This window comes from Phoenix dactylifera, chromosome 3, assembly GCF_009389715.1.
Source record: "Phoenix dactylifera cultivar Barhee BC4 chromosome 3, palm_55x_up_171113_PBpolish2nd_filt_p, whole genome shotgun sequence".
Lineage (NCBI taxonomy): Eukaryota > Viridiplantae > Streptophyta > Magnoliopsida > Arecales > Arecaceae > Phoenix > Phoenix dactylifera.
The window spans coordinates 6,811,086-6,833,172 of NC_052394.1; the positions used below are offsets into that span (position 1 = coordinate 6,811,086).

General features: G+C 35.7%; 1 protein-coding gene across 3 annotated transcripts in view; it reads left to right on the plus strand.

The window, feature by feature from the left end:
• Positions 1 to 167: 167 nt before the first annotated feature.
• LOC103702203 (guanine nucleotide exchange factor SPIKE 1) overlaps positions 168 to 22,087 on the plus strand; it is a 29,790-nt gene continuing 7,870 nt past the window's right edge. The window contains exons 1-21 of one of the 3 annotated variants that reach the window (XM_008784536.3): positions 168 to 512; positions 4,254 to 4,340; positions 5,785 to 5,947; positions 6,038 to 6,165; positions 7,582 to 7,694; positions 7,834 to 7,889; positions 8,028 to 8,125; positions 8,307 to 8,444; positions 8,764 to 9,078; positions 10,790 to 11,083; positions 12,372 to 12,539; positions 12,632 to 12,823; positions 12,985 to 13,028; positions 13,944 to 14,013; positions 14,204 to 14,365; positions 15,700 to 15,807; positions 16,010 to 16,047; positions 16,691 to 16,835; positions 17,999 to 18,125; positions 19,418 to 19,611; positions 20,462 to 20,592. In XM_008784536.3, the coding sequence (XP_008782758.2) occupies positions 510 to 512; positions 4,254 to 4,340; positions 5,785 to 5,947; positions 6,038 to 6,165; positions 7,582 to 7,694; positions 7,834 to 7,889; positions 8,028 to 8,125; positions 8,307 to 8,444; positions 8,764 to 9,078; positions 10,790 to 11,083; positions 12,372 to 12,539; positions 12,632 to 12,823; positions 12,985 to 13,028; positions 13,944 to 14,013; positions 14,204 to 14,365; positions 15,700 to 15,807; positions 16,010 to 16,047; positions 16,691 to 16,835; positions 17,999 to 18,125; positions 19,418 to 19,611; positions 20,462 to 20,592 (2,774 nt within the window). In that variant the 5' untranslated portion in view covers positions 168 to 509. The remainder of the gene's footprint in view (positions 513 to 4,253; positions 4,341 to 5,784; positions 5,948 to 6,037; positions 6,166 to 7,581; positions 7,695 to 7,833; positions 7,890 to 8,027; positions 8,126 to 8,306; positions 8,445 to 8,763; positions 9,079 to 10,789; positions 11,084 to 12,371; positions 12,540 to 12,631; positions 12,824 to 12,984; positions 13,029 to 13,943; positions 14,014 to 14,203; positions 14,366 to 15,699; positions 15,808 to 16,009; positions 16,048 to 16,690; positions 16,836 to 17,998; positions 18,126 to 19,417; positions 19,612 to 20,461; positions 20,593 to 22,087) is intronic. The other 2 variants (XM_039124434.1, XM_039124435.1) reach the window with 2 other exon arrangements.

Sequence of the window (22,087 nt, forward strand, 5' to 3'; positions counted from 1 at the left end):
TACTCGCTACTTGTAGCCATTATTGGATCATATTTCATTTTTTTGGTAAAAGATCATATTTCATTGAATAGCTACATAGATAAAAGGAAAAGGATAGAAATACAGCCACGCAGAGAGAGGGGGGGAGAGGGTTTTTTTTCCCCCTTCCCTTCTCTTTTCCCTTTTCTTTTCTCTTCCCCGCCCCCCACATCCCTTTTCTTTTCTAGCTACATCCCACCTGCCATCCTCTCTCTCTCTCTCTCTCTCTCTCTACCAAACCCTTTCCCCCGTTCCTCCCCGCGCTCCTCTCCGAGGCCAGCCGGAGAGTTAGAGGGGGAGGGCATTGCTTCATTCTTTTCTCCGAGGCCCCTTCCCTTCTCTTGCTCGCCGTCGGCGATTGATGCGAGAGATCGGCGACTTCTAGGTTTCCGGTCTTCTTGAAGTTGCCCTGATCTGCTGCTCTTGCCTGCCCTAGAACGATCCTTCGCTCAAGAAAGGTCGGCTCAAGCCCAGGTTTGCTAGCGCGTACCATGGTATTGATTTCTTTCTTTCATTGTTGCTGTCTTCTTGGATTTCTATCTTTAGTGGTCCATTTGAGCTTCGTTGTATGCTGGCTTGTAGAAAAAAAACGCGACATTTTGTGTTTTTTTTGTTTTGTTTGAGTTTTTTGATGTTTTTTTTTTCTTTCAAGAATTGACTCTTTGTTTGACCTAGAAAATCAAGAAAGGGGAAAAAGGAATGCTGCTTTTTCTTTTTCTCTTTCTTTCTTTTGTAGTATTGTTTATTGTTTTTGAGTAGAGTGATGTTGACTTTATTGGAATGGTTTTGCTGTAGTTATTAACTCTGAAACTTGTGGCGTCCCTTTTCTGAAGTAGTTTACCGGAGATTGAGTGAATGAGTTGCGGTAGAAGCTTGATTTCGTTTACTACGAATATTAGGTTTTGAAATAAGGAAAAGAAGAAGAAGAAGAAGAAATTTCTAACCTGAGCTCTCTTTTTTGATTTTTTTTCTTATTTGTTGCTTCTTGGAGGCATTTGAGTTATCTTTTTTTTTTCAACTTATGTGTTGCTTCTTGAAGGAATTTTGGAGTCTAACTAGAGGGTCAGTACCAAGAAGTTTCTCTACATGTCTCTATGTGCAAGTAACATGTTAAGTACGATTCTTGAATTAGTTACCTAGTACCGGATGTAGGTGATGTTTTCGTGTTAGATGATTAACATGGGCTTGAGAATTGATACGAATGCATGTACTGGGCATGAAAGATTTGCAATATATGGATACAAGGACACATATTTCATTGTACTTGTATTTGCTTTTGTAGCCATAGTCAGTAAACATTTTGATATGTACATGCATTTTGTTATGGGAACATTTGAAATTTGTGTTGTTTTAGCTTTAGACCAAGTTGTAATATCACACTGGAGACAAATTAAACAAAAAAATCACGTATCCATATATTCTGATTATGTAATGGGTTGAAAGCCACAAGTGGGATATGTAAGACCAACATCATGATTTTTGCCATCGTAGGACATCTAAATTGTCATCTCAGTGCACTGCACCATGTAGAATTTGAAATAAGTATACTCTAGCTCCAATAGTTAGCATTTTGTTGCCACTTCAAATACTAAATCTCTATAGCTAGGTTGTAACTCTATTATTTCACCTCGTTGTGGCTATATTTTGATACCCTAAGGCCTTGCTTTTTTAAACACAAACATCAAAATGGAGACAGGTGTATGAGACACCATCAGATAGATGTGCATATTCTCCAAAGCACAAGTTTGTTGATGCAACTTTTTGGATGGTTCTTTGAAGATCTCAGCCAAACCGTAGTTAAGGATATAAAATATCTTAAAGATTAGGTACTGTCTCTTGAGTTCCAAGTCATCCTAATTGTTAACATGTTGCTATCAATACTGCAAATGCCCCATATTGTTTACATTTGGATAATGCTGATCTTGAAGTACAATAAACATATTAATATGATGACTCCTTGCGAACTGATTCCTATGGCGGCTGGGAACAATGCCAACCCTAGCACATCTCGACTGCAATTGGCATGACTGGATCGAGTGCAATCATTAGCAGACATATCATCCCTGCAACAGGGTCATCAAACATGTTTGGATGAGTCCACAAGTGACTCCTAGAGAGATGGACTCATGAATATTACTGGTTTTTAGGAGAAAATCTGAAAGGAGAAGCTACAATATGTGGAAAATATACAGTTCCACATGCCTATTCTGTAGTTAGATAAAGTCCCAGAAAGGTAAAATCTGCTATATCTGAAATAAAGTTTTGGTTCTTTGAGTACAGAACATAGCAACTCAGAATCTACAAAAACTGACTGTGAGAGCAACTTTTAGTTTTCTGAACTATGAGTAAAACTAGCTGCTACCCGGCAATGCCCATTTCTGCTTAAAGTAGTTTTCTTGGATAAAGACATTTTGGTGTTAAAAGTCCAATAATAGAGGACAAATGATCCATTAGGAAATTTAGTCCCTTAGTATAGCTTTCTTCACATAGCACAGCAACTGTCTTTAACTAAAGAGCAGATGATGAGTAAAACTTTCTACTTCTTGATTAAATAGCCATCATTGTCTAATAGCCATCACTGTCTAATAGCCAGCACATATTATAAACCAAATAGCTGAATTGAAATACAGACTGATTCTTTGTTTTTGATTTATTTCAAACTGTACAAACCCTTTTGGTATGAATTTTTGAATGTCTGACATACTTACATGTTGCAACCGAAGACCTGTCTCATCTATGCAACCATAACATAGGATAACATTGTATATATGCAAGGTCCGCAATCTCGGTACCGGATAACGCATCGGTACCGGATAACGCATCGGTACCGGATAACGCATCGGTACCTTATCAGTTCGGTTTAATACGGTACGGTATACCTCTGTACCGAAATAGCTTTCTAACTAATTTTCTCAATTTTTATTTCGGTACGTCTCATAACGGGTGGTACGGGCTTGTACCGACTTGAAGGTATGTTTCGTACTGGTTTCCTCCCGGTACGGTATGGTACGCCCATACCGGGCGGTACGGCGGACCTTGTTTATATGCCTTGTTTTAGGTCTTGCATATAACACTATCATACCCAACCGAATCTGATTCAATCGTTTACTCAAAAAATGAGTCAATTTTGTTCAGCCAATTCTTTTTGAAGAATGTCAAGTGCCTTGTTTTAGGTCTTGCATATAACACTATTCAACTAATTTGGTTTAGACTATGCAACGATAGCATCAAATAATGAATCTATTCCTTGCTTATCTCACCCTGTATGAGTAGCTTTGTGTCCTTTTGCTAATATCATTGGTGCAAGCTGAAAGTTAAGCATGTTGGACATCTCAACTTCTTGTTCTCCATCATATGTTGGTACATTTGCGAAAACATTCTCATTCCATGCTTTTTAAATTGACATCTTATCCTTCTTGAGTTAGTCTTACTGTTTCTCTGTTTCATATTTGTACTGCTTTTCTTTCTTGATGTACATTATCATCAAGCAAAATGAAAAAAAAATATGAAATCTTTCAGGAAGCAGAAAGTTAAACCATAATGTTAGTAACAAATGTTGCCTGTGAGGGATAGTTTCTTTAGGGATGAAAAATACTTGGCCTTGGTCTAAGATTTCTGGGACTGTTAACAAAGGTAGTGGGCTTTTAACCTGGATTCACTTATTGTTTTTCTTTTTCCTCTACTTACTATACAACATTCAAGCAACCTTTTGTTCAGTACTAAAGTGCCCCCAACTTCCTGCTTCAAGTTGAATATTTCTATGATGTGCATGCTTAATGTGGAACCAGCTTTTTGGCTACTCTATAAATTCTTGGTCTCTTTAAATTGGTATTTTTGCATGGTAGCTTGTATATTTATAATGTTTTTAATTTCATACTTTTGATTAAAAAATACCATCAACCATGTTCACTAAACCATGCTCTTGTACATGGATAAATTATATATTCTGCTTCTTACTTCTTAGTCAAATACAAGGACTTGCTTTGTCGCTTTTTGGTAATCTTGAAAGCAGCCGATGCCTGCATCCGTATGATCAGCAATGTCTTGTAAGAAGCTGAGATTAAATCTTCTGCCTCTGATAGTTCAACAACAAATAAATATGGTTAAAGTGCATTCTTATTATTTTGATATCTTTGGTTTGAGTAATATTTTTTTTTTGATGAAAACTAGGCAATTCCTGACCTCTTATGATCTTGTTTATTACGTTACTAAATATTTCATAAATGTTTTTCCAGGCAATGGAAGATTATGCATCGTGCAATGGGCAGCGGTTTAGAAGGATAATGCGCCAATGGGCTACTTATTCAGAGCTGGACCCATTGGTTTGTTTATTCTTTTCATAGTTAAATTTGGAATTTTCATTAGAATTATTTCCACTGCTAAATACTTTTTTTATAGATGAGACTTATTGGCTGCAGAGAGAGCTTCCCATCCTAAACAATCTTCTCATTGTGCTTACTAACCAGTTTAAAGGGTTTTAATTGATTATATCATTTAAGCCAATGAATATTTGTATTATCTAGTCCAAACTTATGACAAAAACCGAGTTCAGCAATTATAGAACTGATTATAATATAGTTAATCTAATGACCATTACAGAGGGCAATCTTGAAACTGTAGGGCCAGAAATGTGTCTGCATGAATACATAAAAAACTCATGCAACTCATAGGTGGCACTGGAATAGTTGCTTTTTTCCTATGCAATTGTTTGGTGGTGTCCACCTTGCATGCATGAAATTTTTTAAGTAAATATATCCTTCTCTATTTTTGAAATAAGTAAATAATTATTTCATTTATGATTGATCTTACTATTAAAAGAGTGAGTTATATAAAATGATTTTCTTTATGCACTGTTATTTTGATTGAGTTCTCTACAAGTAGTATGCAGTTAGAGTAACTGAATTGTTTATGCTAGGCTTCTTGTGGGGTTTTCTTTGACTGGTTTCGAGGATGAAGATGAATTGTTTTCTTTTAATGTTTAAATTTCAATAAAAATAATGTGCATGTCATATCATATAATTCATATCATTCCTCTCTTATACACCAAATCAGGATTTGGGAGTGGATTGACAGTCTATAGGGATGATTCAGGATTTTGTAGTGGTTGGATAAACCTACAGGGAAGCTTAGCCATTCGTGCCTCAGAACCTCACCACCCTCAGTGGCAGCTGTTTGGATATCTGTCATGTATTCCAAATGATTACATCTTCTTATAGAACTCCAGACCATACATCCTCACCTATTTGTGTTGATGATGTTACCTGTAACTGACGGTTGCTGTTGGCTGCATAATATTTTACAAAACCATCAAATTAGTCATCCAACGTAATGAGGTCTTGAAGACATATTCAGTTGCTGATGCCTAACAGTTCTATTACATATATTATATTGCTTATGGTTATATGGGAAAGAAATTGGAGACTTATTTGATGTCTAATGTAGACTAGGTGTTTTCCAACATTGGTTGGTGTGAGCGACCGATACAAGTTAGCTTGTTAATCTTGCAGTGTTGCTAAGATGGATAATGCTTGAACTTATTTTGTAAGAAAATCACGTACATACTAGCATAAATATTGAATGCTTGTCCAAGTAAACTAGTCGCATGAAATCTATGGTAGGATCGTTGAATTAAGTTAATTTGTAAGTTATAAAATCCTGTGATGCAGTTGTTGATATTTTTGTTCTTTCCTGCTCTTGTATGTTTGAGATGTCCACTCTTTTGAATATGCAAATACTAATATTATAGGTTTTTTTTTGTGCTTTCAGCTGAATGAAAATTTGGATCAATGGCCACATCTAAATGAGTTAGTACAATGCTATAAGGCTGATTGGGTAAAGGATGAAACCAAGTATGGGCACTATGAAACTGTTGTATCATCATCTTTTCAAAGTCAAATTTTTGAAGGGCCTGATACTGATATTGAAACAGGTGACAATATCATACTGAAGATAATTTTCTTATGATTTCCTTTGGCATGAAAATGAAATCATTTATGTATTTCAATTTTTTATGCCACAGAAATGCACCTTGCTAGTGCAAGGCAATCTAAGACTGAAGATGCTATTAATGATGATATCCCCAGCACCTCAGGAAGGCAGATACCTGAGACCAGCTCCTACATTTCGTCCTCCAAAAGTTTAAATATGGTACTTGCTAAAACTTCTACTGAGATTTTTGGTGCAGCATAGAGGGAAGATATGCTTGATAACCTGCATATGTACATCTGTATTTGTGGGTTTTGTGCACAAAAATATACATGTTAAGAAGAGCTTATGGATATGCATATTGTTGAAGTATTATGTTGTCATCTCTAGGCAATATCTTGTGGTGCTTCTTTCCCGACTCATCAACTTGTATAATGCAATTTTAAGTGAGTGATATATTTCAATCCTTCAAATCAAGATTTGCTATCTCGGTACCGGATCCCGTACTGGTGCCACATTAGCACTGTGTCGGTACGGGACAAGGATCGCTGAACCGGTACCGGTTGGCACCGGTATGGGTTCGGTACCGGTCTGAACCGGTCAAAAACAGCGTGCCGTGGCAATGCCACGGCCACAGGCGGTGGCACTAAATGCCACATATTGAGCCGAACTCGGTGCCAGTTCGCACCGAGTCCTGGCCGAACTAGACGGAACTGATTATGTCTGATTCGGCGTTGTACTGGCCAGGGCCGGAACCGTTTTTTGTGGCTGAACCGAACCAGTCCGCGCGGGTACCGGTTTGGTACGAGCTGAACCGGCTGGTTCAGCATTCCTTGGTATGGGGTATTTTCAGCATGCCAAGTGTCAGTATGCTTCTCGTATCGTGTACCATTGCTGAACCGGTACGGTATGGAACGCTCCGTACTGTCCGGTTCGGGCTAGTATGGTGTACTATGCTTCAAATCTATCATATTTGTCAGTTAAATTATTGTGATCTATTTTTGCAGTTACATTGCCAAGTTCTATATGTCCCGTTCATGTTATTCTGAGGCATGCTTATGGCTAGCCATGCATATCAGAAGTTACTCATTTACCGAGAGATGCAAATGCAGTGTTATTTTGTATGGATATGTATGGAAAAATGTCATGTGCTTCTGTCCTAGCTTTAAGCAATTAGATATCAGGGTTTCTGCTGTTAAATTAGGCTTTGTAAAATGTAATTTTTGTACATATATTAGTTAAGGAGCAACCATGTCAGTGGATATATCGAAATCTGGAGGCCATTGTTTGATTTTAGCTGGTGTATATGAAGGTTTTGGAAGCATCTATTCTTCTTTTTTTCATATGAAATGCTGTCTCATAAATTCTGCTCTATACCTGGCCTTTTGTGGCTTTCTGTCTGATGTAGTTTTGAGGTCTCTTTTCTCTTTATTTTGAAGGAAATGGAAACGAGAGCCACAATACACATTGTTGTTTTTTTGTCTTTTACCTTTACCTGCATTGGCTTGTTACAACTTAAGCCTTCTGATAGAATTTCTATCATGGGCATTGAGCATGTTATATGTCATTCTTTCCATCTCTTTTAATTCTGTTGATCTGTAAATATCTGGTGGATAACGGTTTTGCATATTTTTTCAGCATTTTGGTGAGTCTCCATTGCCAGCGTATGAGCCAGTATTTGACTGGGAAAATGAGAGGTCACTGATTTTTGGGCAAAGGACTCCAGAGACTCTTCCAACACAACATAAAAGGTTTAGATAATTACACAGCAGTATTTGTTCATGACTGTTAAGAGTCGTCCATGATTTTGCTTAGCTTTGCTTCTTGTTTTCGAGCTTTTTTGCTTCTGACTCTTCCTGTGGTTGCTAAACTCCTAATCATGGGTCTCAGTGGATTGAATATCACCGTGAAGGTATTATCCTTGTCATTTCAAGCTGGATTAGTCGGTGAGTGTTGTGTGCCAATTTTCATTTTTGATGTTCCATAATTTGTGCTGCTGCTACTAATAGATATATGTTTCTTGGATCACATTTTTAATGATTCTGGTTCTTAAAGTGCTGATGTTTTGATTATTTATCTTGTAGAGCCCTTTTATGGTACAATTTGCTTGTATAATAGAGAGAGGAGAGAAAAATTGTCAGAGGACTTTTATTTTCGTGTTCTACCAACGGAACTGCAGGATGTAAGATGTGTAGCTTGTTTCAGATGTTCTTTGGCTATTACCTTTTAATAAAGTTTTTTGAACTTATTGATAAAATATACCGATGCAACCTTATGCTGGTTTATTACCATGTTTGGGCTCGCTGTCATACTTCTTCCCTTTGCAGAAAAAAAACTGATTTCTTTATTTTTTTCCTCTATAGGTTAATGTTTCTTCAGAATGTCGGGGTATTTTCTCCTTAGATACTCCATCAGCATCAGTATGCCTTCTCGTTCAGCTGGAGAAACCTGCTACAGAAGAAGGGGGGGTTACTTCATCTGTTTATTCTCGCAAGGAACCTGTAAGTCAAGATTTATTTTGTCCAGGCTTTGTCGAGGAAGACAAGGTTTATCTTGTTTAAATTTCTTTGTAATTATTTGGGACAATTAATGAGGGTCTATTGCTCATCTTTAATACATCTTGTAAGACATCTCTAAATTAAAAAATGACGTTTAAAATCTTTTTCACGTGAGAAAATTCAGATCTTATTTGTAACATCATTCTCGATTTCATTATTCTAATACCAATTGTCTTATCTGTGTCTGGTTTCTTTTGATGGTCTTTCTGGTGTGCAATGTAGAGTCTTTGAATCTAAGCATGTAAGTTTTTTGGCATTCTAGGTGCACTTAACTGAGAGGGAAAAACAGAAGCTGCAAGTTTGGTCTCGAATTATGCCCTACAGAGAGTCATTTGCATGGGCTATCATTCCACTATTCGAGAATAACAATGTTGCATCTGCTGGTGGTGCTGCCTCTCCCAGCAGTCCACTCACTCCCAGCATCTCTGCCTCAAGCTCTCAAGATAGTGTTGCGGAACCTCTTTCCAAAATCAATTTGGATGGCAAACTGGCCCAATATTCAAGCAGAAGCTCAGTTGTTGTTGAGATATCAAACTTAAATAAGGTCAAAGAAAGCTACACAGAGGAATCACTTCAGGTGATTATCAATTCAATATCATCTGCTGGTTTTGTTAATCAGATAAGTTTTTTGGTCAATATGAATTTATGGCATGTAACGATATGTGTCTCATTTTTATTTTCTACAACAGTATATTTTATTGTTCTGTGATCATTAACGATGTAGTCTGTATTGTTGCTATAAAAACCGGACTGGACCAGCTGGTCTGACTTGAAAACTGGCAAATGACCCCTGGCTGGTCCTGTTTTCATGCAAGACCGGAAATGCTGTTTGAACCACATGAATCCTGCTGAAATCGCCAATTTTCTGAGAAAACCGGTGAACCAGGCGGGCAAAATTGAGTGAAATGGTCTGCAACAAAAAGAAAATTTTTGACAAATGGAGTCTGATATGGAAATCCAACCTATGATCAAAGGGTTGGTCAGGAGCTCTCAACCACCAACACAAGAATATGTTTTCAATAGTTTATCAAGCAACATAAACTGTATCTGTTATTCAAAAGATGTTATTTACTTGCTCCTAATAATCAATTCTTTCCAATAAAAAACAAAAAACAAACATTTCTTTTCTTTTTGCTGCAAAACTAAGGGGAATATATATATATATATATATATATATATATATATATATATATATATATATGATCTTATGCATTTGCATGCTTTTAAAACTTTAATTTTAAAAAAATATCAAAAATTTACATATTTTCTACATTATGTACAACTTTACTTTTATTTTTTTAAAAAATTAAGTGAATAATGATTTTTCTATTTATGCTGCAATTAAAGCATAGTGTAGAATGTATATCAATGTGTTATAAAGCTTAGTATGTAACGTAAAAAGTTATTAGTAGTTTTCATCAAAAACAAAAATATTGTAAATGGTGATGCAAATTTATGTATACATATTAAATTTTAATTTTTAAAAATATTTTAATTATAATCTGGTCTGATCTATGACCCAGGCCTTTGGTCAGGTTGGTCGCTAGTCTGGTTTCTATAACTATGCTCTGTATATGTAAAAAATGAAAAGAGTGAATGCATTATTAACAGTCATATTAACAAATTTAATACTTATTATGTTTTGTAGTAATTTTTCTGCAAGCAATACTCACACACATGAATTAAGTAATTCATATCTAAGTTTGATTGTAAAGTCTCTTGTTTCTTTCATTGCCTAATCTCTTTAACGACTTCTGTAGTGTTCGAATTGCTATTGGTCTCCTCTATATGCATTCGTAGTTTCTCCATTTCTCATGTGGCTTTAGAGGGTTCGACCCTGTTTTTACCATAAAATGTGTGTAAACTGCATGACATTTCTTTAGCCATTCTTTTTAGATGATAACATGTAAGTGCCTCTATCCATCTATTTATGTGATTGTTCTGCATTCCAAGACCTTTACATCTGTGCATTTTGAAAATTTTACTTCTGTTTATCAATTTAATCTGAAGGTGTTGTCTGAAACAGTTTTGCTTGCTAAATCAAATTTAAGGATTCTGGGAGATTTCTCTGGTTGAAGATTTAAAGTTTTCTGTTATTGTTAATCTACAAGTTTTGAAAATGACAGAAAGATATAGCAAATATATATCATTCAAGTTGCTGTGATTTAAAATTGGTGGTTAGCAGATGTTCACATTTTTGCATTCTGTATCTGTAAAATTGACACTTAATTATCCCCTATGATATCTTCTCTTCTTTTTTATTTTTTTTCTTCCATTTACTTTCTTAGGACCCTAAAAGGAAGGTGCACAAGCCTGTGAAAGGCATACTGAGATTGGAGATTGAAAAGCTTCATGCTGCCCATGTTGATGCCGACAACATTTCTGAAGGTGGAAGTGTGATCAATGATTCAAATGATGCCAGTGGTAGGTTTGCTGAAGCTGCTTATGTAAAAAACCTAGGCAATGGTCTTGATGGGCTGCGGAATGGTAATCTGAAGTGTAATCTCGGTGATCAGAAAGAGTTGCACAAGAATGGTTCAAATTTGTTCGTAGAAAATCATCCTGACTACTGTAGTGATGATGTGAGTTGTGCGCAGAATTTTTTTTCATGTTTAATTTTATATCTAGTTTGATTAATACTGCTGTTACCCCCTGTCATTTAGTGTGCTTGGTGCTTCTAGGAAACATTATCAAAAGTTGCATAGTGGAAGAAACATTAGTACTCCTACCAAGTTATAAATGATACCAAATCCGATGTTGGAATGAGAGGTTGATTTGAGAGGTTCCTGGGGAATATCAGGTAACTAGTAAATTGTTAAGGTCGGGGTGAAGGAAACAATAAAAGAAGCCTAATAATGTAAGAACTTTTATACTAAGTTATAAATGATACCAAATCCGATGTTGGAATGAGAGGTTGATTTGATAGGTTCCTGGGGAATATCAGGTAACTAGTAAATTGTTAAGGTCCAGGTGGAGGAAACAATAAAAGAAGCCTAATAATGTAAGAACTTTTATACTATCATTTTAGTCTAAATACTTGAAAATTATGACACATGACAAATTTGATACTGTACTGAATGATTTCTTTGAGAGGTTCATGGATAATGTTTAGGTTATTGGCTCTTGCATGCATGAATTAATATGAATAACTATCTGAGATGGTTCTGTAATATGTCAGACTTAAAGCAAAAGTTAGAAAATTTTGCATAACCAAGAGCAATAAATTACAATTATGGTGTAGTGAGCATTAGTTATGGTGCGAGATGATCACAAGCATGTAAATATAAATTCAAACAACAACAGAAAAGTTCGAAAACCGTGAAAAATTCTACAGGAAGGCTAATTCTGGATTATATGTGTACTTGGTTGTTCTACATACAAAGCGAGATCGTTGTACAGAGATGTGTTCACTGAAAATGTCTGTGGTGGGTAGAGCAGAATTGGGCAAACACTGACCTGAGCGTTTAATGCCAAGAAGATTTTAGTACTTGCGAGACAGAGTGAAGCGGAAATTTGTTTTTGCATTAATATATCGTCTTATTAACGATGGTGTTGAGTATTATTTTTTCCTTTCTTTTGAACGATGTTAGCTTTCAATGAAGTTTGCTTTGTTGCTGTGTGTGTGTGCGCGCGTGAGTGCCTGAAATATCTTGGTTTCTTCTTTCTTACACACAATATGCAGGCCTTTATTCAAGAAACAGAGATATATCCACAATTTTCAGTGATTTAGTAAATCTAATTTAAAGTTGCGGCTGTCACTGACTGAATAATGTTGACTAGCTTCCAATTTTGTAGAATTTGGACTTGTTTTTTTCAGACATGCATACTTTGTCTTAATAATGTTGATCAGAATATTTGGTGCTTTGGCAGTTCCAAGCTTTTGATTTTCGCATGATGACCAGGAGCGAGCCATTTTTACAACTTTTCCATTGTCTTTATGTATACCCCTTGACTGTTAGTTTGAGCCGCAAAAGAAATCTATTCATAAGGGTCGAATTGAGAAAGGATGATGCTGACATCCGCAAGCAACCATTAGAGGTTTGTAACTACAATGGTACAAGCATTTTAGATTTCGTAGTCTGAGTTTTGAATGCATTAACTTGATACATGACTGGTCTTTTTGTCATCAGGCTATTTATCCAAGGGATCCAGGTCAAGCACCTCAAAAATGGGCTCATACACAAATTGCTAGTGGTGCTAGAATGGCCTGCTACCATGATGAGATTAAAATTTGTCTCCCTGCCCTTTTGTCTCTGCAACACCATCTTTTGTTCACTTTTTTCCATATTGACCTCCAAACGAAACTTGAAGCTCCAAAGCCTGTAAGTCGTCATCCTACTATTAGTAGGATTTTAGTGGAAATTGTGGATCTCATGATAAATATATTGTGATCTTATTTGATTTTTGCATAGAAATGTTTCATTATGTATTAGCATACCTGAGTTTCTCACAGCATCATCTGATATGCTGTAAACACATGCAGGTAGTTGTTGGATATGCTGCACTTCCACTATCCACCCACATTCAGTACGTGTTGCGTTCTAAGCTCAACTAGCAGTATTATCCTATGTCCTTTTTTGCATGATAAACTTAGAGAAATATTGAGGATGATGAGTTCCAGTATGAGAATCCTTGCAATCTTGACTATGATTGTCCTGGGATTATGATGATATGTGATGGCTAGTAACTGTATTGACTTGTTCTTTGCACTAACTTTTTACTTGTTTACTTTTCCATTCACTTTATTGTTGCAGTGTAATTTATGTGTTGGTTTCATATCACTGTTTCAATTAATTCTGTATATTTTGTAAATTGTTGGCTTGTTATCTCTTCTTAATAGGCTTTGCTGTTTTAGAGGAACTATATAATGCTTCTATGAAGATGCATAATTTCTAGAGCTCTCTTGGTATATAACTGGACAAATGACTCCAAGTACCAATAGCATATGCTGGCTAGGCTGGACAAATGACTCCAAGTACCAATAGCATATGCTGGCTAGGCCTGACATTCTACATAATTTGTGTCAAGAACTTGGCAAAAGATTCATTATTGAACCTATTCAATTTCGATTGCTTTATAAAAATGTAAATATTCTTTGAGATTGAGAGTAGCACTTATGTGGCAATATCAATTTGTGGTCCTAAATGCTATCATATAATGTCCTGTATGGTGCCTATTATTGACATGCCTTGATACGAGAAAGCATCCAACATTGCCTACATATATTTGAACCTATAATTTACTTTGTTCGAACTGAATTGACATTTGATCAATAAGTGCCATGTTTAACTCATCTCAAGGCTTGTATCATTTATAATGAACGAGAGAAACCATGTTAGTACCCTGATTATAATCCAGGACTGGAGCATATTTATGATCCAGTTTTGAAGTGCTGAAGTTATTAAAATATTGAGGTATGCAATTCTTATCTTTTTTTTTCAGGCTGCAGTCTGATTTATCATTACCCATTCTGAGAGAGCTGATTCCTCGTTATCTCCAAGACAGTGGCAAGGTATCCTACTGACAAAGTTTTCTTTTCTTTAAAACATGATTGATAAATAAATACAGCTATGGTTAATATTAAGTTGCTTTATCCAACAGATTCATGTATCGTTGACTTTAATACGGAGATCTAGTTGGCCTGCAAAAAGTTATAAAGTATTGTTAATTTGACTACAGTCGTCTATTGTGTTATCTTGTAGGAGAGGTTGGACTACTTGGAGGATGGGAAAAATGTCTTCAGATTACGTCTAAGGCCATGCTCCTCTTTGTTTCCAGTCAATGAACGAATTAGAGATTTCTTTCTGGAGTATGACCGGCATAACCTTCGTACAAGTCCTCCTTGGGGCTCTGAACTTCTTGAGGTATTCTTTTTGGTTTCTGCACTGCTTTTGCTTTTGATTCTTTATTCATGAGAACTGGTTTCTCTATAGAATTAATTCTGTTTAAGTGTTAGTTGCTGTTCTTTTTCTACCATCAGTTGTCTTGAATCTTCTGATGATTATTGGTTTCTCTGTATGTTGAGGTGGATCTAAGCTTTAACTATGCGATGCATATTTTAATATAAATACTAGTAAATGCATGCTAATGTCTTCTGACCTTGTTTCCGTTAGCCAGAGTGCTTGTATGCATATGAATGGAGCAGACAAGGGTTTGGTAGTATTTTCGAGGGAAGAAGAAAATTATGATGATCTGATTTCTGCCATTAATCTTGCATCACAACTTATTGACCTCTTGAGTTGCTGTGATATCTATAAAGTACAAATGAATCTGCTGAGTTTTTTCTTTTTTCTTTTCCTTCGAGCATGTGATATTTCATGAATTGCTGAGTATTGAACTCTTTTCATTCCTTCATGGAGTTTGGTCTCCCAAACATTATGTGAGCCAGCAGATGAGATTTTCTTTTGAAGTCAGTTGATGCAAATGACTATAATGTTTGCAGAAATAGTTCTGGATCGTGGAAATGTCTTTTTTCCAAAGAAAAATTTTGATTGGCCAATCTAGTACACTGAGTTTGAGAAGATGTTGGTTTACTTTGTTGTAAATTTGTAACATGATAGATATTATGTTTGACTGTATTTTGTGAGGCACTCACATGCGTTAGTGCATCACCCTACGCTCATTTTCAACAATCAATATGTCTCCTTTTACTATGCCATTCTTACTATCATGACATTTTCTCGCTGTTGGTAATATAATAATTTTCGCAAAGGTGAAATGAAATGGGAAACAAAGCCTCATTCAATGGAAACGTAGGAAGGCTGAGTCTTGCTCTGTTCTCATTACTAATGGCTAGGAAAGTGAAAAGGATGTTCTTAAAGTGGTATATTATCCAAATGCATTCGATTAATATTAAGTTAACTTCATCATGGGCTTCTAAAGTTTAAGCACTTCAAAGTAATTAACATTATTAGGTCAACATTGGAGGTGGCCCTTATTATGAATAATTATGAAAAAGAATTCATAGTCTACTCGTAATCATTGGATATTGCTTTATTGTTACAAATAACATTTTTAGCTGGGGGACTGCTGCTAATTTTCCATTTTGATGCCAATTGCTGTTCAAGAAAAATGCAAGAGAAGTATGTGCGTTGTTAATGGTATCTTTGCATTCAATCTACAATTGAGTGGATGATCTAGTAAAAAAATTATGATTCTATTATATTGTTGAATAACTGAAGAAGGACTTCATATGCAGGCTATCAACAGCTTGAAGAATGTTGAGTCAACTGTTTTGCTGCAGTTTCTCCAACCAATTCTTAATATGCTTCTACATCTCATTGGTGATGGTGGTGAAACCCTTCAGGTTTTGTTGTTAGCTCAGGCTTTTACGTGTCAATGATGCTGTCTCGCTTTTTAATTTTTAAGCTCAATTATATTTTCTTGAATTTTATTCTTTTACTAAAACCTCATCTGCCAAGTTACTTATCTTGTCATTTCTTCTCGTAATTTGTTGATATTCAGCTATATATTATCCTCTATCTTGTCAATGCCATCTTTTCTTGCAGGTTGCAGCATTTCGAGCTATGGTCAATATTCTAACCAGGTAAATATCTTGGTTAATACCTTTTACTATATTTCTTGATGCTTACCTCACATAGATGGGACAAAGTTTGTTTTTCATAGTCAACTTACTATATTATAGATGCATTTTTCCAAAAATGTTAAGCCAGTAATTGTTCTTATGGTTGTCATGGACGTCCGGCACCTTTTGTTCATAAAAGAAATACAGGGAAATAGCCAACCTTTATTCAAAGAGGTCAGAAAATGTCTAATAGACAAAAATCCCACTTGTGTAAGCAATATGTGATTTTTTATGTAATTAGGGTTGTCACAGCATTAACATCTTTAGCTTCACCTTTTTTATTCATAATATATAAATTTCAAACAAAATTTTAGCCAATTTATCATTAATTGGGCTAGTAAATAGATCTTAGAATTAACCAAATACCAGAAATTGACAAACTTGGCTTCTGATATTGCTTATGCTTTTAAATATGTTTATTTGAGTTACACTTTTCTAATAATAAAGTATCTTGTTCTGTGAGGTTTCCAAATCTAAGAACTAGTGCAAATGTCTAGTAACCAGATTCTCCTGTCAGTTGTGTCTGTACCCTGTTTCATATCATTATTGGTTATGCATGTAAAGAATTGCTTTTATTTTCTTCACAGTCTACTATGTCTTGCAGGGTGCAACAAGAGTCCTCTGATGGGGCTGAAAGAAATCGCTTTCTTGTTAACTATGTTGATTATGCTTTTGATGACTTCGGTGGTCGGCAAGCACCAGTTTATCCTGGTTTATCTACAGTTTGGGGTAGCTTGGCTCGGAGTAAGGTAAGCACTAGCCTTATATCCTTTCACAGTTAGTTTATATGGAATATGCTTCTATATCTATCAATATTAAGATGGGAAAGGGCTTCTTGATTATTTTTCATTCTGCAGTATAGATCCATTACTTTGACAATCTGCCTAGAAGATTATATGTTAATTTGTAGCGCACATGAATCAATTGAGGACTTTGCCCGAGAAAAAGTAGGTTTTACTATTGCTACTTCGTTATACCTTTTTTTTTTTGTAGTGAAAATGTTTTTTCGCCATTAAACAGAAATGCCCTCACCCTCTGCCACCCACCTGTGCTTTTGGTCCAGTAGTTGGAAATTTATGCAACCTATGTTCAGAACTTGTGCAAGCCTGCAAGTTCTCTTACAAAATTGCTCAGTGTTAATTCTGAGTCAGTTAACAAGCTTGTGCAATTGATCTACAAGACTCGTGCAACCTTTGTTATACCATTGCCAAGTGTGGCATGGGGTGGATATGCCAGCATGACAGGGACTGAGGGCATTATTGTTTGGCAGCTAAAAAGGCCTCATTCATGCAAAATAAAGAAAACATGTATCAAAGTTGCAATAGTAAAACCAACTTATTTTTCTTTTTGAAAAATTTCCTAATTAATTTTTACAATTGTGGACTGGTTCATTTTGTCCGAGATTCTTATGTATTTGCAATTTGTGAAAACTTCTGCATGTAACTGGAATTGCACTCTTTTTTATTCATTGTGAGGTCCTCTATGAGATAACCAAAATCCTTCATTTCTTTAGATCATATATGAATGAAGAGATTTTCTCAAAAAATATGATTTCGTTTAATAATCACGCTCTCACATTATGGTACATTTGCAATGGATCATAGGACCTATTTTGTTGGGAAACACCGACAATTAACTTCATTTAGTTTCTAGAATATAAGAACCACTTTGGTAGTGTTCAACCATCAAAAATTTGCTTGTTTTAATTTAACGAACATATTTTTATTATAATTCTATTGAGTTGTACATAAAGTTACGTTTTTATTGCATTTCTCAAGTCGTGTTTTCTGGATATATGTCTCAAGTGATGCTTTCATTCTATTGAAAAAATATTTGCTCCTTGTTAGAGCTTTTGTTGTGACCATCTTGTTGTTTGTCTCTTTTTCGATTGTTTCGTTTTTATTCTTTCCAGGCAAAAGGCTACCGTGTTGGACCAGTTTATGATGATGTGTTGGCAATGGCGTGGTTCTTTTTGGAGCTTATTGTTAAATCAATGGCCTTAGAACAAAGCTGTCTTTTCGATCACAATCTTCCTATAGGTAGCGCTATGTTTATTCAAGTTGTCTTTTTAAAAATTTTCTTTATCAACAAAGCCTTATGATAATTAATGCCATTATAACCTTAAATTCGAGACTTACCTTGATATAAGGGGTTCTTCTGTACAAGTCCTCATTTGCAAATCTAGATGGACATTTGAATAGCAGTTGAAGCTTTGATGATTAAATGGATATTTAAGCAACAACCTAGATTTATAGATGTACACTTGTCTATGTTATCACAAGGGTTTTCTTTCTTTTGTTTCCACATTACATAATAATACTCTAAGATAAAGTTTCAATGGAATATTAGTTTATCTTGGGGACTCTATGATTTTTCATCACCCTATAGCGAAAGAAAAATCGAACCCATTGGATTGAACACGTCGAGTTTGGTTTAGTGTATCAGAACTAACTACTTTCCCATAACAGCAACATTGAGTCTGGTCTTGATTTAAACTTAAATCTATACTATTATTGCGGAATCCTTGAATCAACAACTAGCTAAGTTTTTTCTATGATTCAAAAATTTCTAGCCCAGACTAAGCAATCTCATAAATTTTTGAAGAATGCACCCCCTTCCAATGCCTCCCCACGTGCGGCACCCCCCCCCCCCCCCCCCCCCCCCCCCAAAAAAAAAAAAAAGAAAAAAGAAAAGAAAAGAGAGGTCTTGAGGAAGGATTCATCCTTTCAAACCGCTTGAATTTTGTCCTGACTTTCATTATACCATACTAGCTGCTATGGGCCAGTAGGACTGATACATGATGATTAACTTTTGCACCATACTTGTAACACTATTGCATGGTTTGTCTTTTATGCATGCATGAGTGGGCAGACTTAAATTTGAATGGTAGCTAGACCTTGCATTTTTATTTGTTGTGTAAATGTTAACTTGGACTTCTTAATAACCCATAAGTTACAGTGTTGTCTAGTTTGTGATTACTTTGCTGTCATACCTTTTGGTGCTAGTTTTGATCTTGACAAGTATTTTTTTGACTATATGTTGAAGACATGAAGAATGCAGTGCTTTATTTTTTTCTTAACTTTCTTGTTTGTTTAATGTATTAATTTGGCATTTTCGCCACTTTAGAATCTGAATATCACCGTTCAGATATAAAAATTGACTTACAGTTTAAAATTTTATACATCCGTTTAACTTAAAAAAGAAAATTATCACTCAAGCTCAAAATGCTTGTAAAATTCATTTACACGATGTGGGCATGAGTGAAGAGGTTTTAATTATGGGAAAAGGTTCCTCCATTTGAATTTATAAGGCTGGCATTTCTTTCCTCTAGGTGAAGATATTCCACCATTGCAGTTAAAGGAAGGCGTATTTCGATGTATCATGCAGCTTTATGATTGCCTTCTGACAGAGGTTCACGAGCGCTGCAAGAAGGGTATGAGCTTAGCCAAACGCTTGAATAGTAGCCTGGCATTCTTTTGTTACGATCTGTTATCAATAATTGAGCCGCGCCAAGTGTTTGAACTGGTATGTTGACTCCATCTTAACTGTTCCTTGGCATTAAATGTTCTTAGGGGTACTTTTGGTTTTATGCTAAGCTGCTAAATGTGTTGTTCGCCAATGTTTCTTTGAGAATGACATTGGATTGGAAAAAAACAATAACTTTGTCACAATTAATTGGTACTATTTTAGCTTTTATGTGAATTTATGACCTTTATCATATTATGAAGCCTACATGCTTTAGGAACAGCATTTGTGCTTTGAAAAGAGCTAATCAACCAAGCTGTTCATGTGTTGATCATGTAGTGTGGATTTAAATCAAGTGATGGTATCTGTTACAATAATGTTGTTGTTGATGGGTTTTCTCCTTTCTCTTTATGAGAAAGAAGGGAATGGACATGGCTTAATATCATGTCAAGGATGTCATCTTGCTTGCAAGGCGTTAAGTTATATCTTAGGTACATAATTAATGGGCTTATTCCAGTACCTCAATCTTAGCATGTATTTCATCTTAGCAAGGTATCAATCTTGTTTTCATTTTGTCCAACAGTCATTATGCAATGCTTAAGCTTCCATCTTGACCCTGCTCATATGCAATTACTTGAATTCTACCATGTCTGCATCACAAAAGTTCTGTTCTCTCCAGGTCCATGGAATGCTGTAAATATTTCTTGGATTCCTTTTCTTCTACTAATATTTTTGTTGTTCAAACTATCCTCCTGTAGCTAAATTTTGTCATCTGAATCTGTTCGCTGTTAGGCCATGATTGTCGATAAATAACTAGGAGAACTCGATACCTAATTTTCTAGATTAGATTGCTTGGCCTTTCTCAACTTCAACATGCCTATATACATCAAATTTATTTGATTTGCTGCAGGTTTCCTTATATATGGACAAGTTTGCTGGAGTTTGCCAAGCAGTCCTGCATGACTGCAAGCTGACCTTTTTGCAGATAATATGCGATCATGATCTTTTCGTGGAAATGCCTGGGAGAGATCCTTCAGATAGGTCTGATTTATCTGACTATTCTTCCAGTTACATCTTGCATTCAGTTGATATATTGAATCCTGATACTTTTGTTCATTAGCTTCCCTGTGCCATAGGATGATCGTTTCACAATTACAGGGTGCTCCTATATTAGTATGGGCACCCAAGGGCTCATAATGAAGTAAAATATGTTCACAGTTTTGAATTAATTTATCATGCAGAAAATAGAAGGAAATATTCTTCTCATTTAGTCGAATTTCGTGTATACAAGTCTTTGGTACGTTAACTGTATGTCCATGTTTAAATTCTTCTTACGTAGTGCAATGACCTGCAACAAAGGGCAAAAATGTTGAGGATTATTAATTATCTACTCTATTAGGGCTGTAAATGGGTCAGGTTGGGTTTGTGACCAGCTTGTGCTAGACATGGCCCAAACTAGCTGACATGGTCCAAACTAGAATTTAGTTTGTAAGATTTTGACCCAGATCTTATGCATCGCTTGGGTCTTTCTCATGTCAAATCTCTTTCTGGACAGTCTTGGTTGGGGTCTAAGTCAAAGATGCAATATCTGTACATTTTGAACCAATTTTGTTGGGTCATATGAGGTCTGTTTTTGGGTCTGATCAATTAGGCTTGATTCAAGACTGTGAGATCCATGTCCATCCTAATTAAAGGTTTGCTCTTAGAAACAGGAGACATGCCCAACTCATGGTTCTTAACTATGGGTATGGTTTGGTTTGCATTGGGTATGGTATCATTTATGCCGATGCCTGTGGTTGTATTTACACTAGGATGATATGATTATTCTGTTCCACCAAAAAAAACCCAATAGATCCAGGTTTACTCAACCTGATTGCATCCATACTATGTCCATGCTTATGCACATATATTTTTGTCTATGTATCCAAGTATGCACACAGACTCTCAGACACACACACACACACACACACACAGAGAGAGAGAGAGAGAGAGAGAGAGAGAGATATGTTTGCTACTGATAATGTTCATTTGAGTAAGTTGAGATCCGTTAATTTTTTAGCTGAAATGGTTGAGACAAGGCTTGTTGGTAATGTTAATGCTTAATGTATCATATTGCAATTTGCTTGGTCAACTAGAAGGATGCTTGAAGCTAGGAAGCTTACCGGAAATGGAAATGTCATATTCCAGGTCACAACAAACTAATTCTGTAGTTTATTAAAAGTAGTTAAAACCCATTCCTTCCCTTTGTCTGTTTCAATGTTAATAAAATTAATGAACTCATCTTTCTTGATACTCGAGGCAAATGAAAACAGAAATAGGGGTATCCAGATATCTCATTCCATTAATCATACTTCTTAGTTTCGTTTGAACATCTTCTATGCACATATGAATACATAATTCATGAACCTAATGATTTTGATTTTCCTCCCAGTTATCACCAAAGACAACTTACTTGGCTTCACCATTCTCTCTGTCTCCTTGTTTTAGATACAGTTTTCTAAGAAAGTTGAGTTATTTCTAAGACCAACTAATTTAT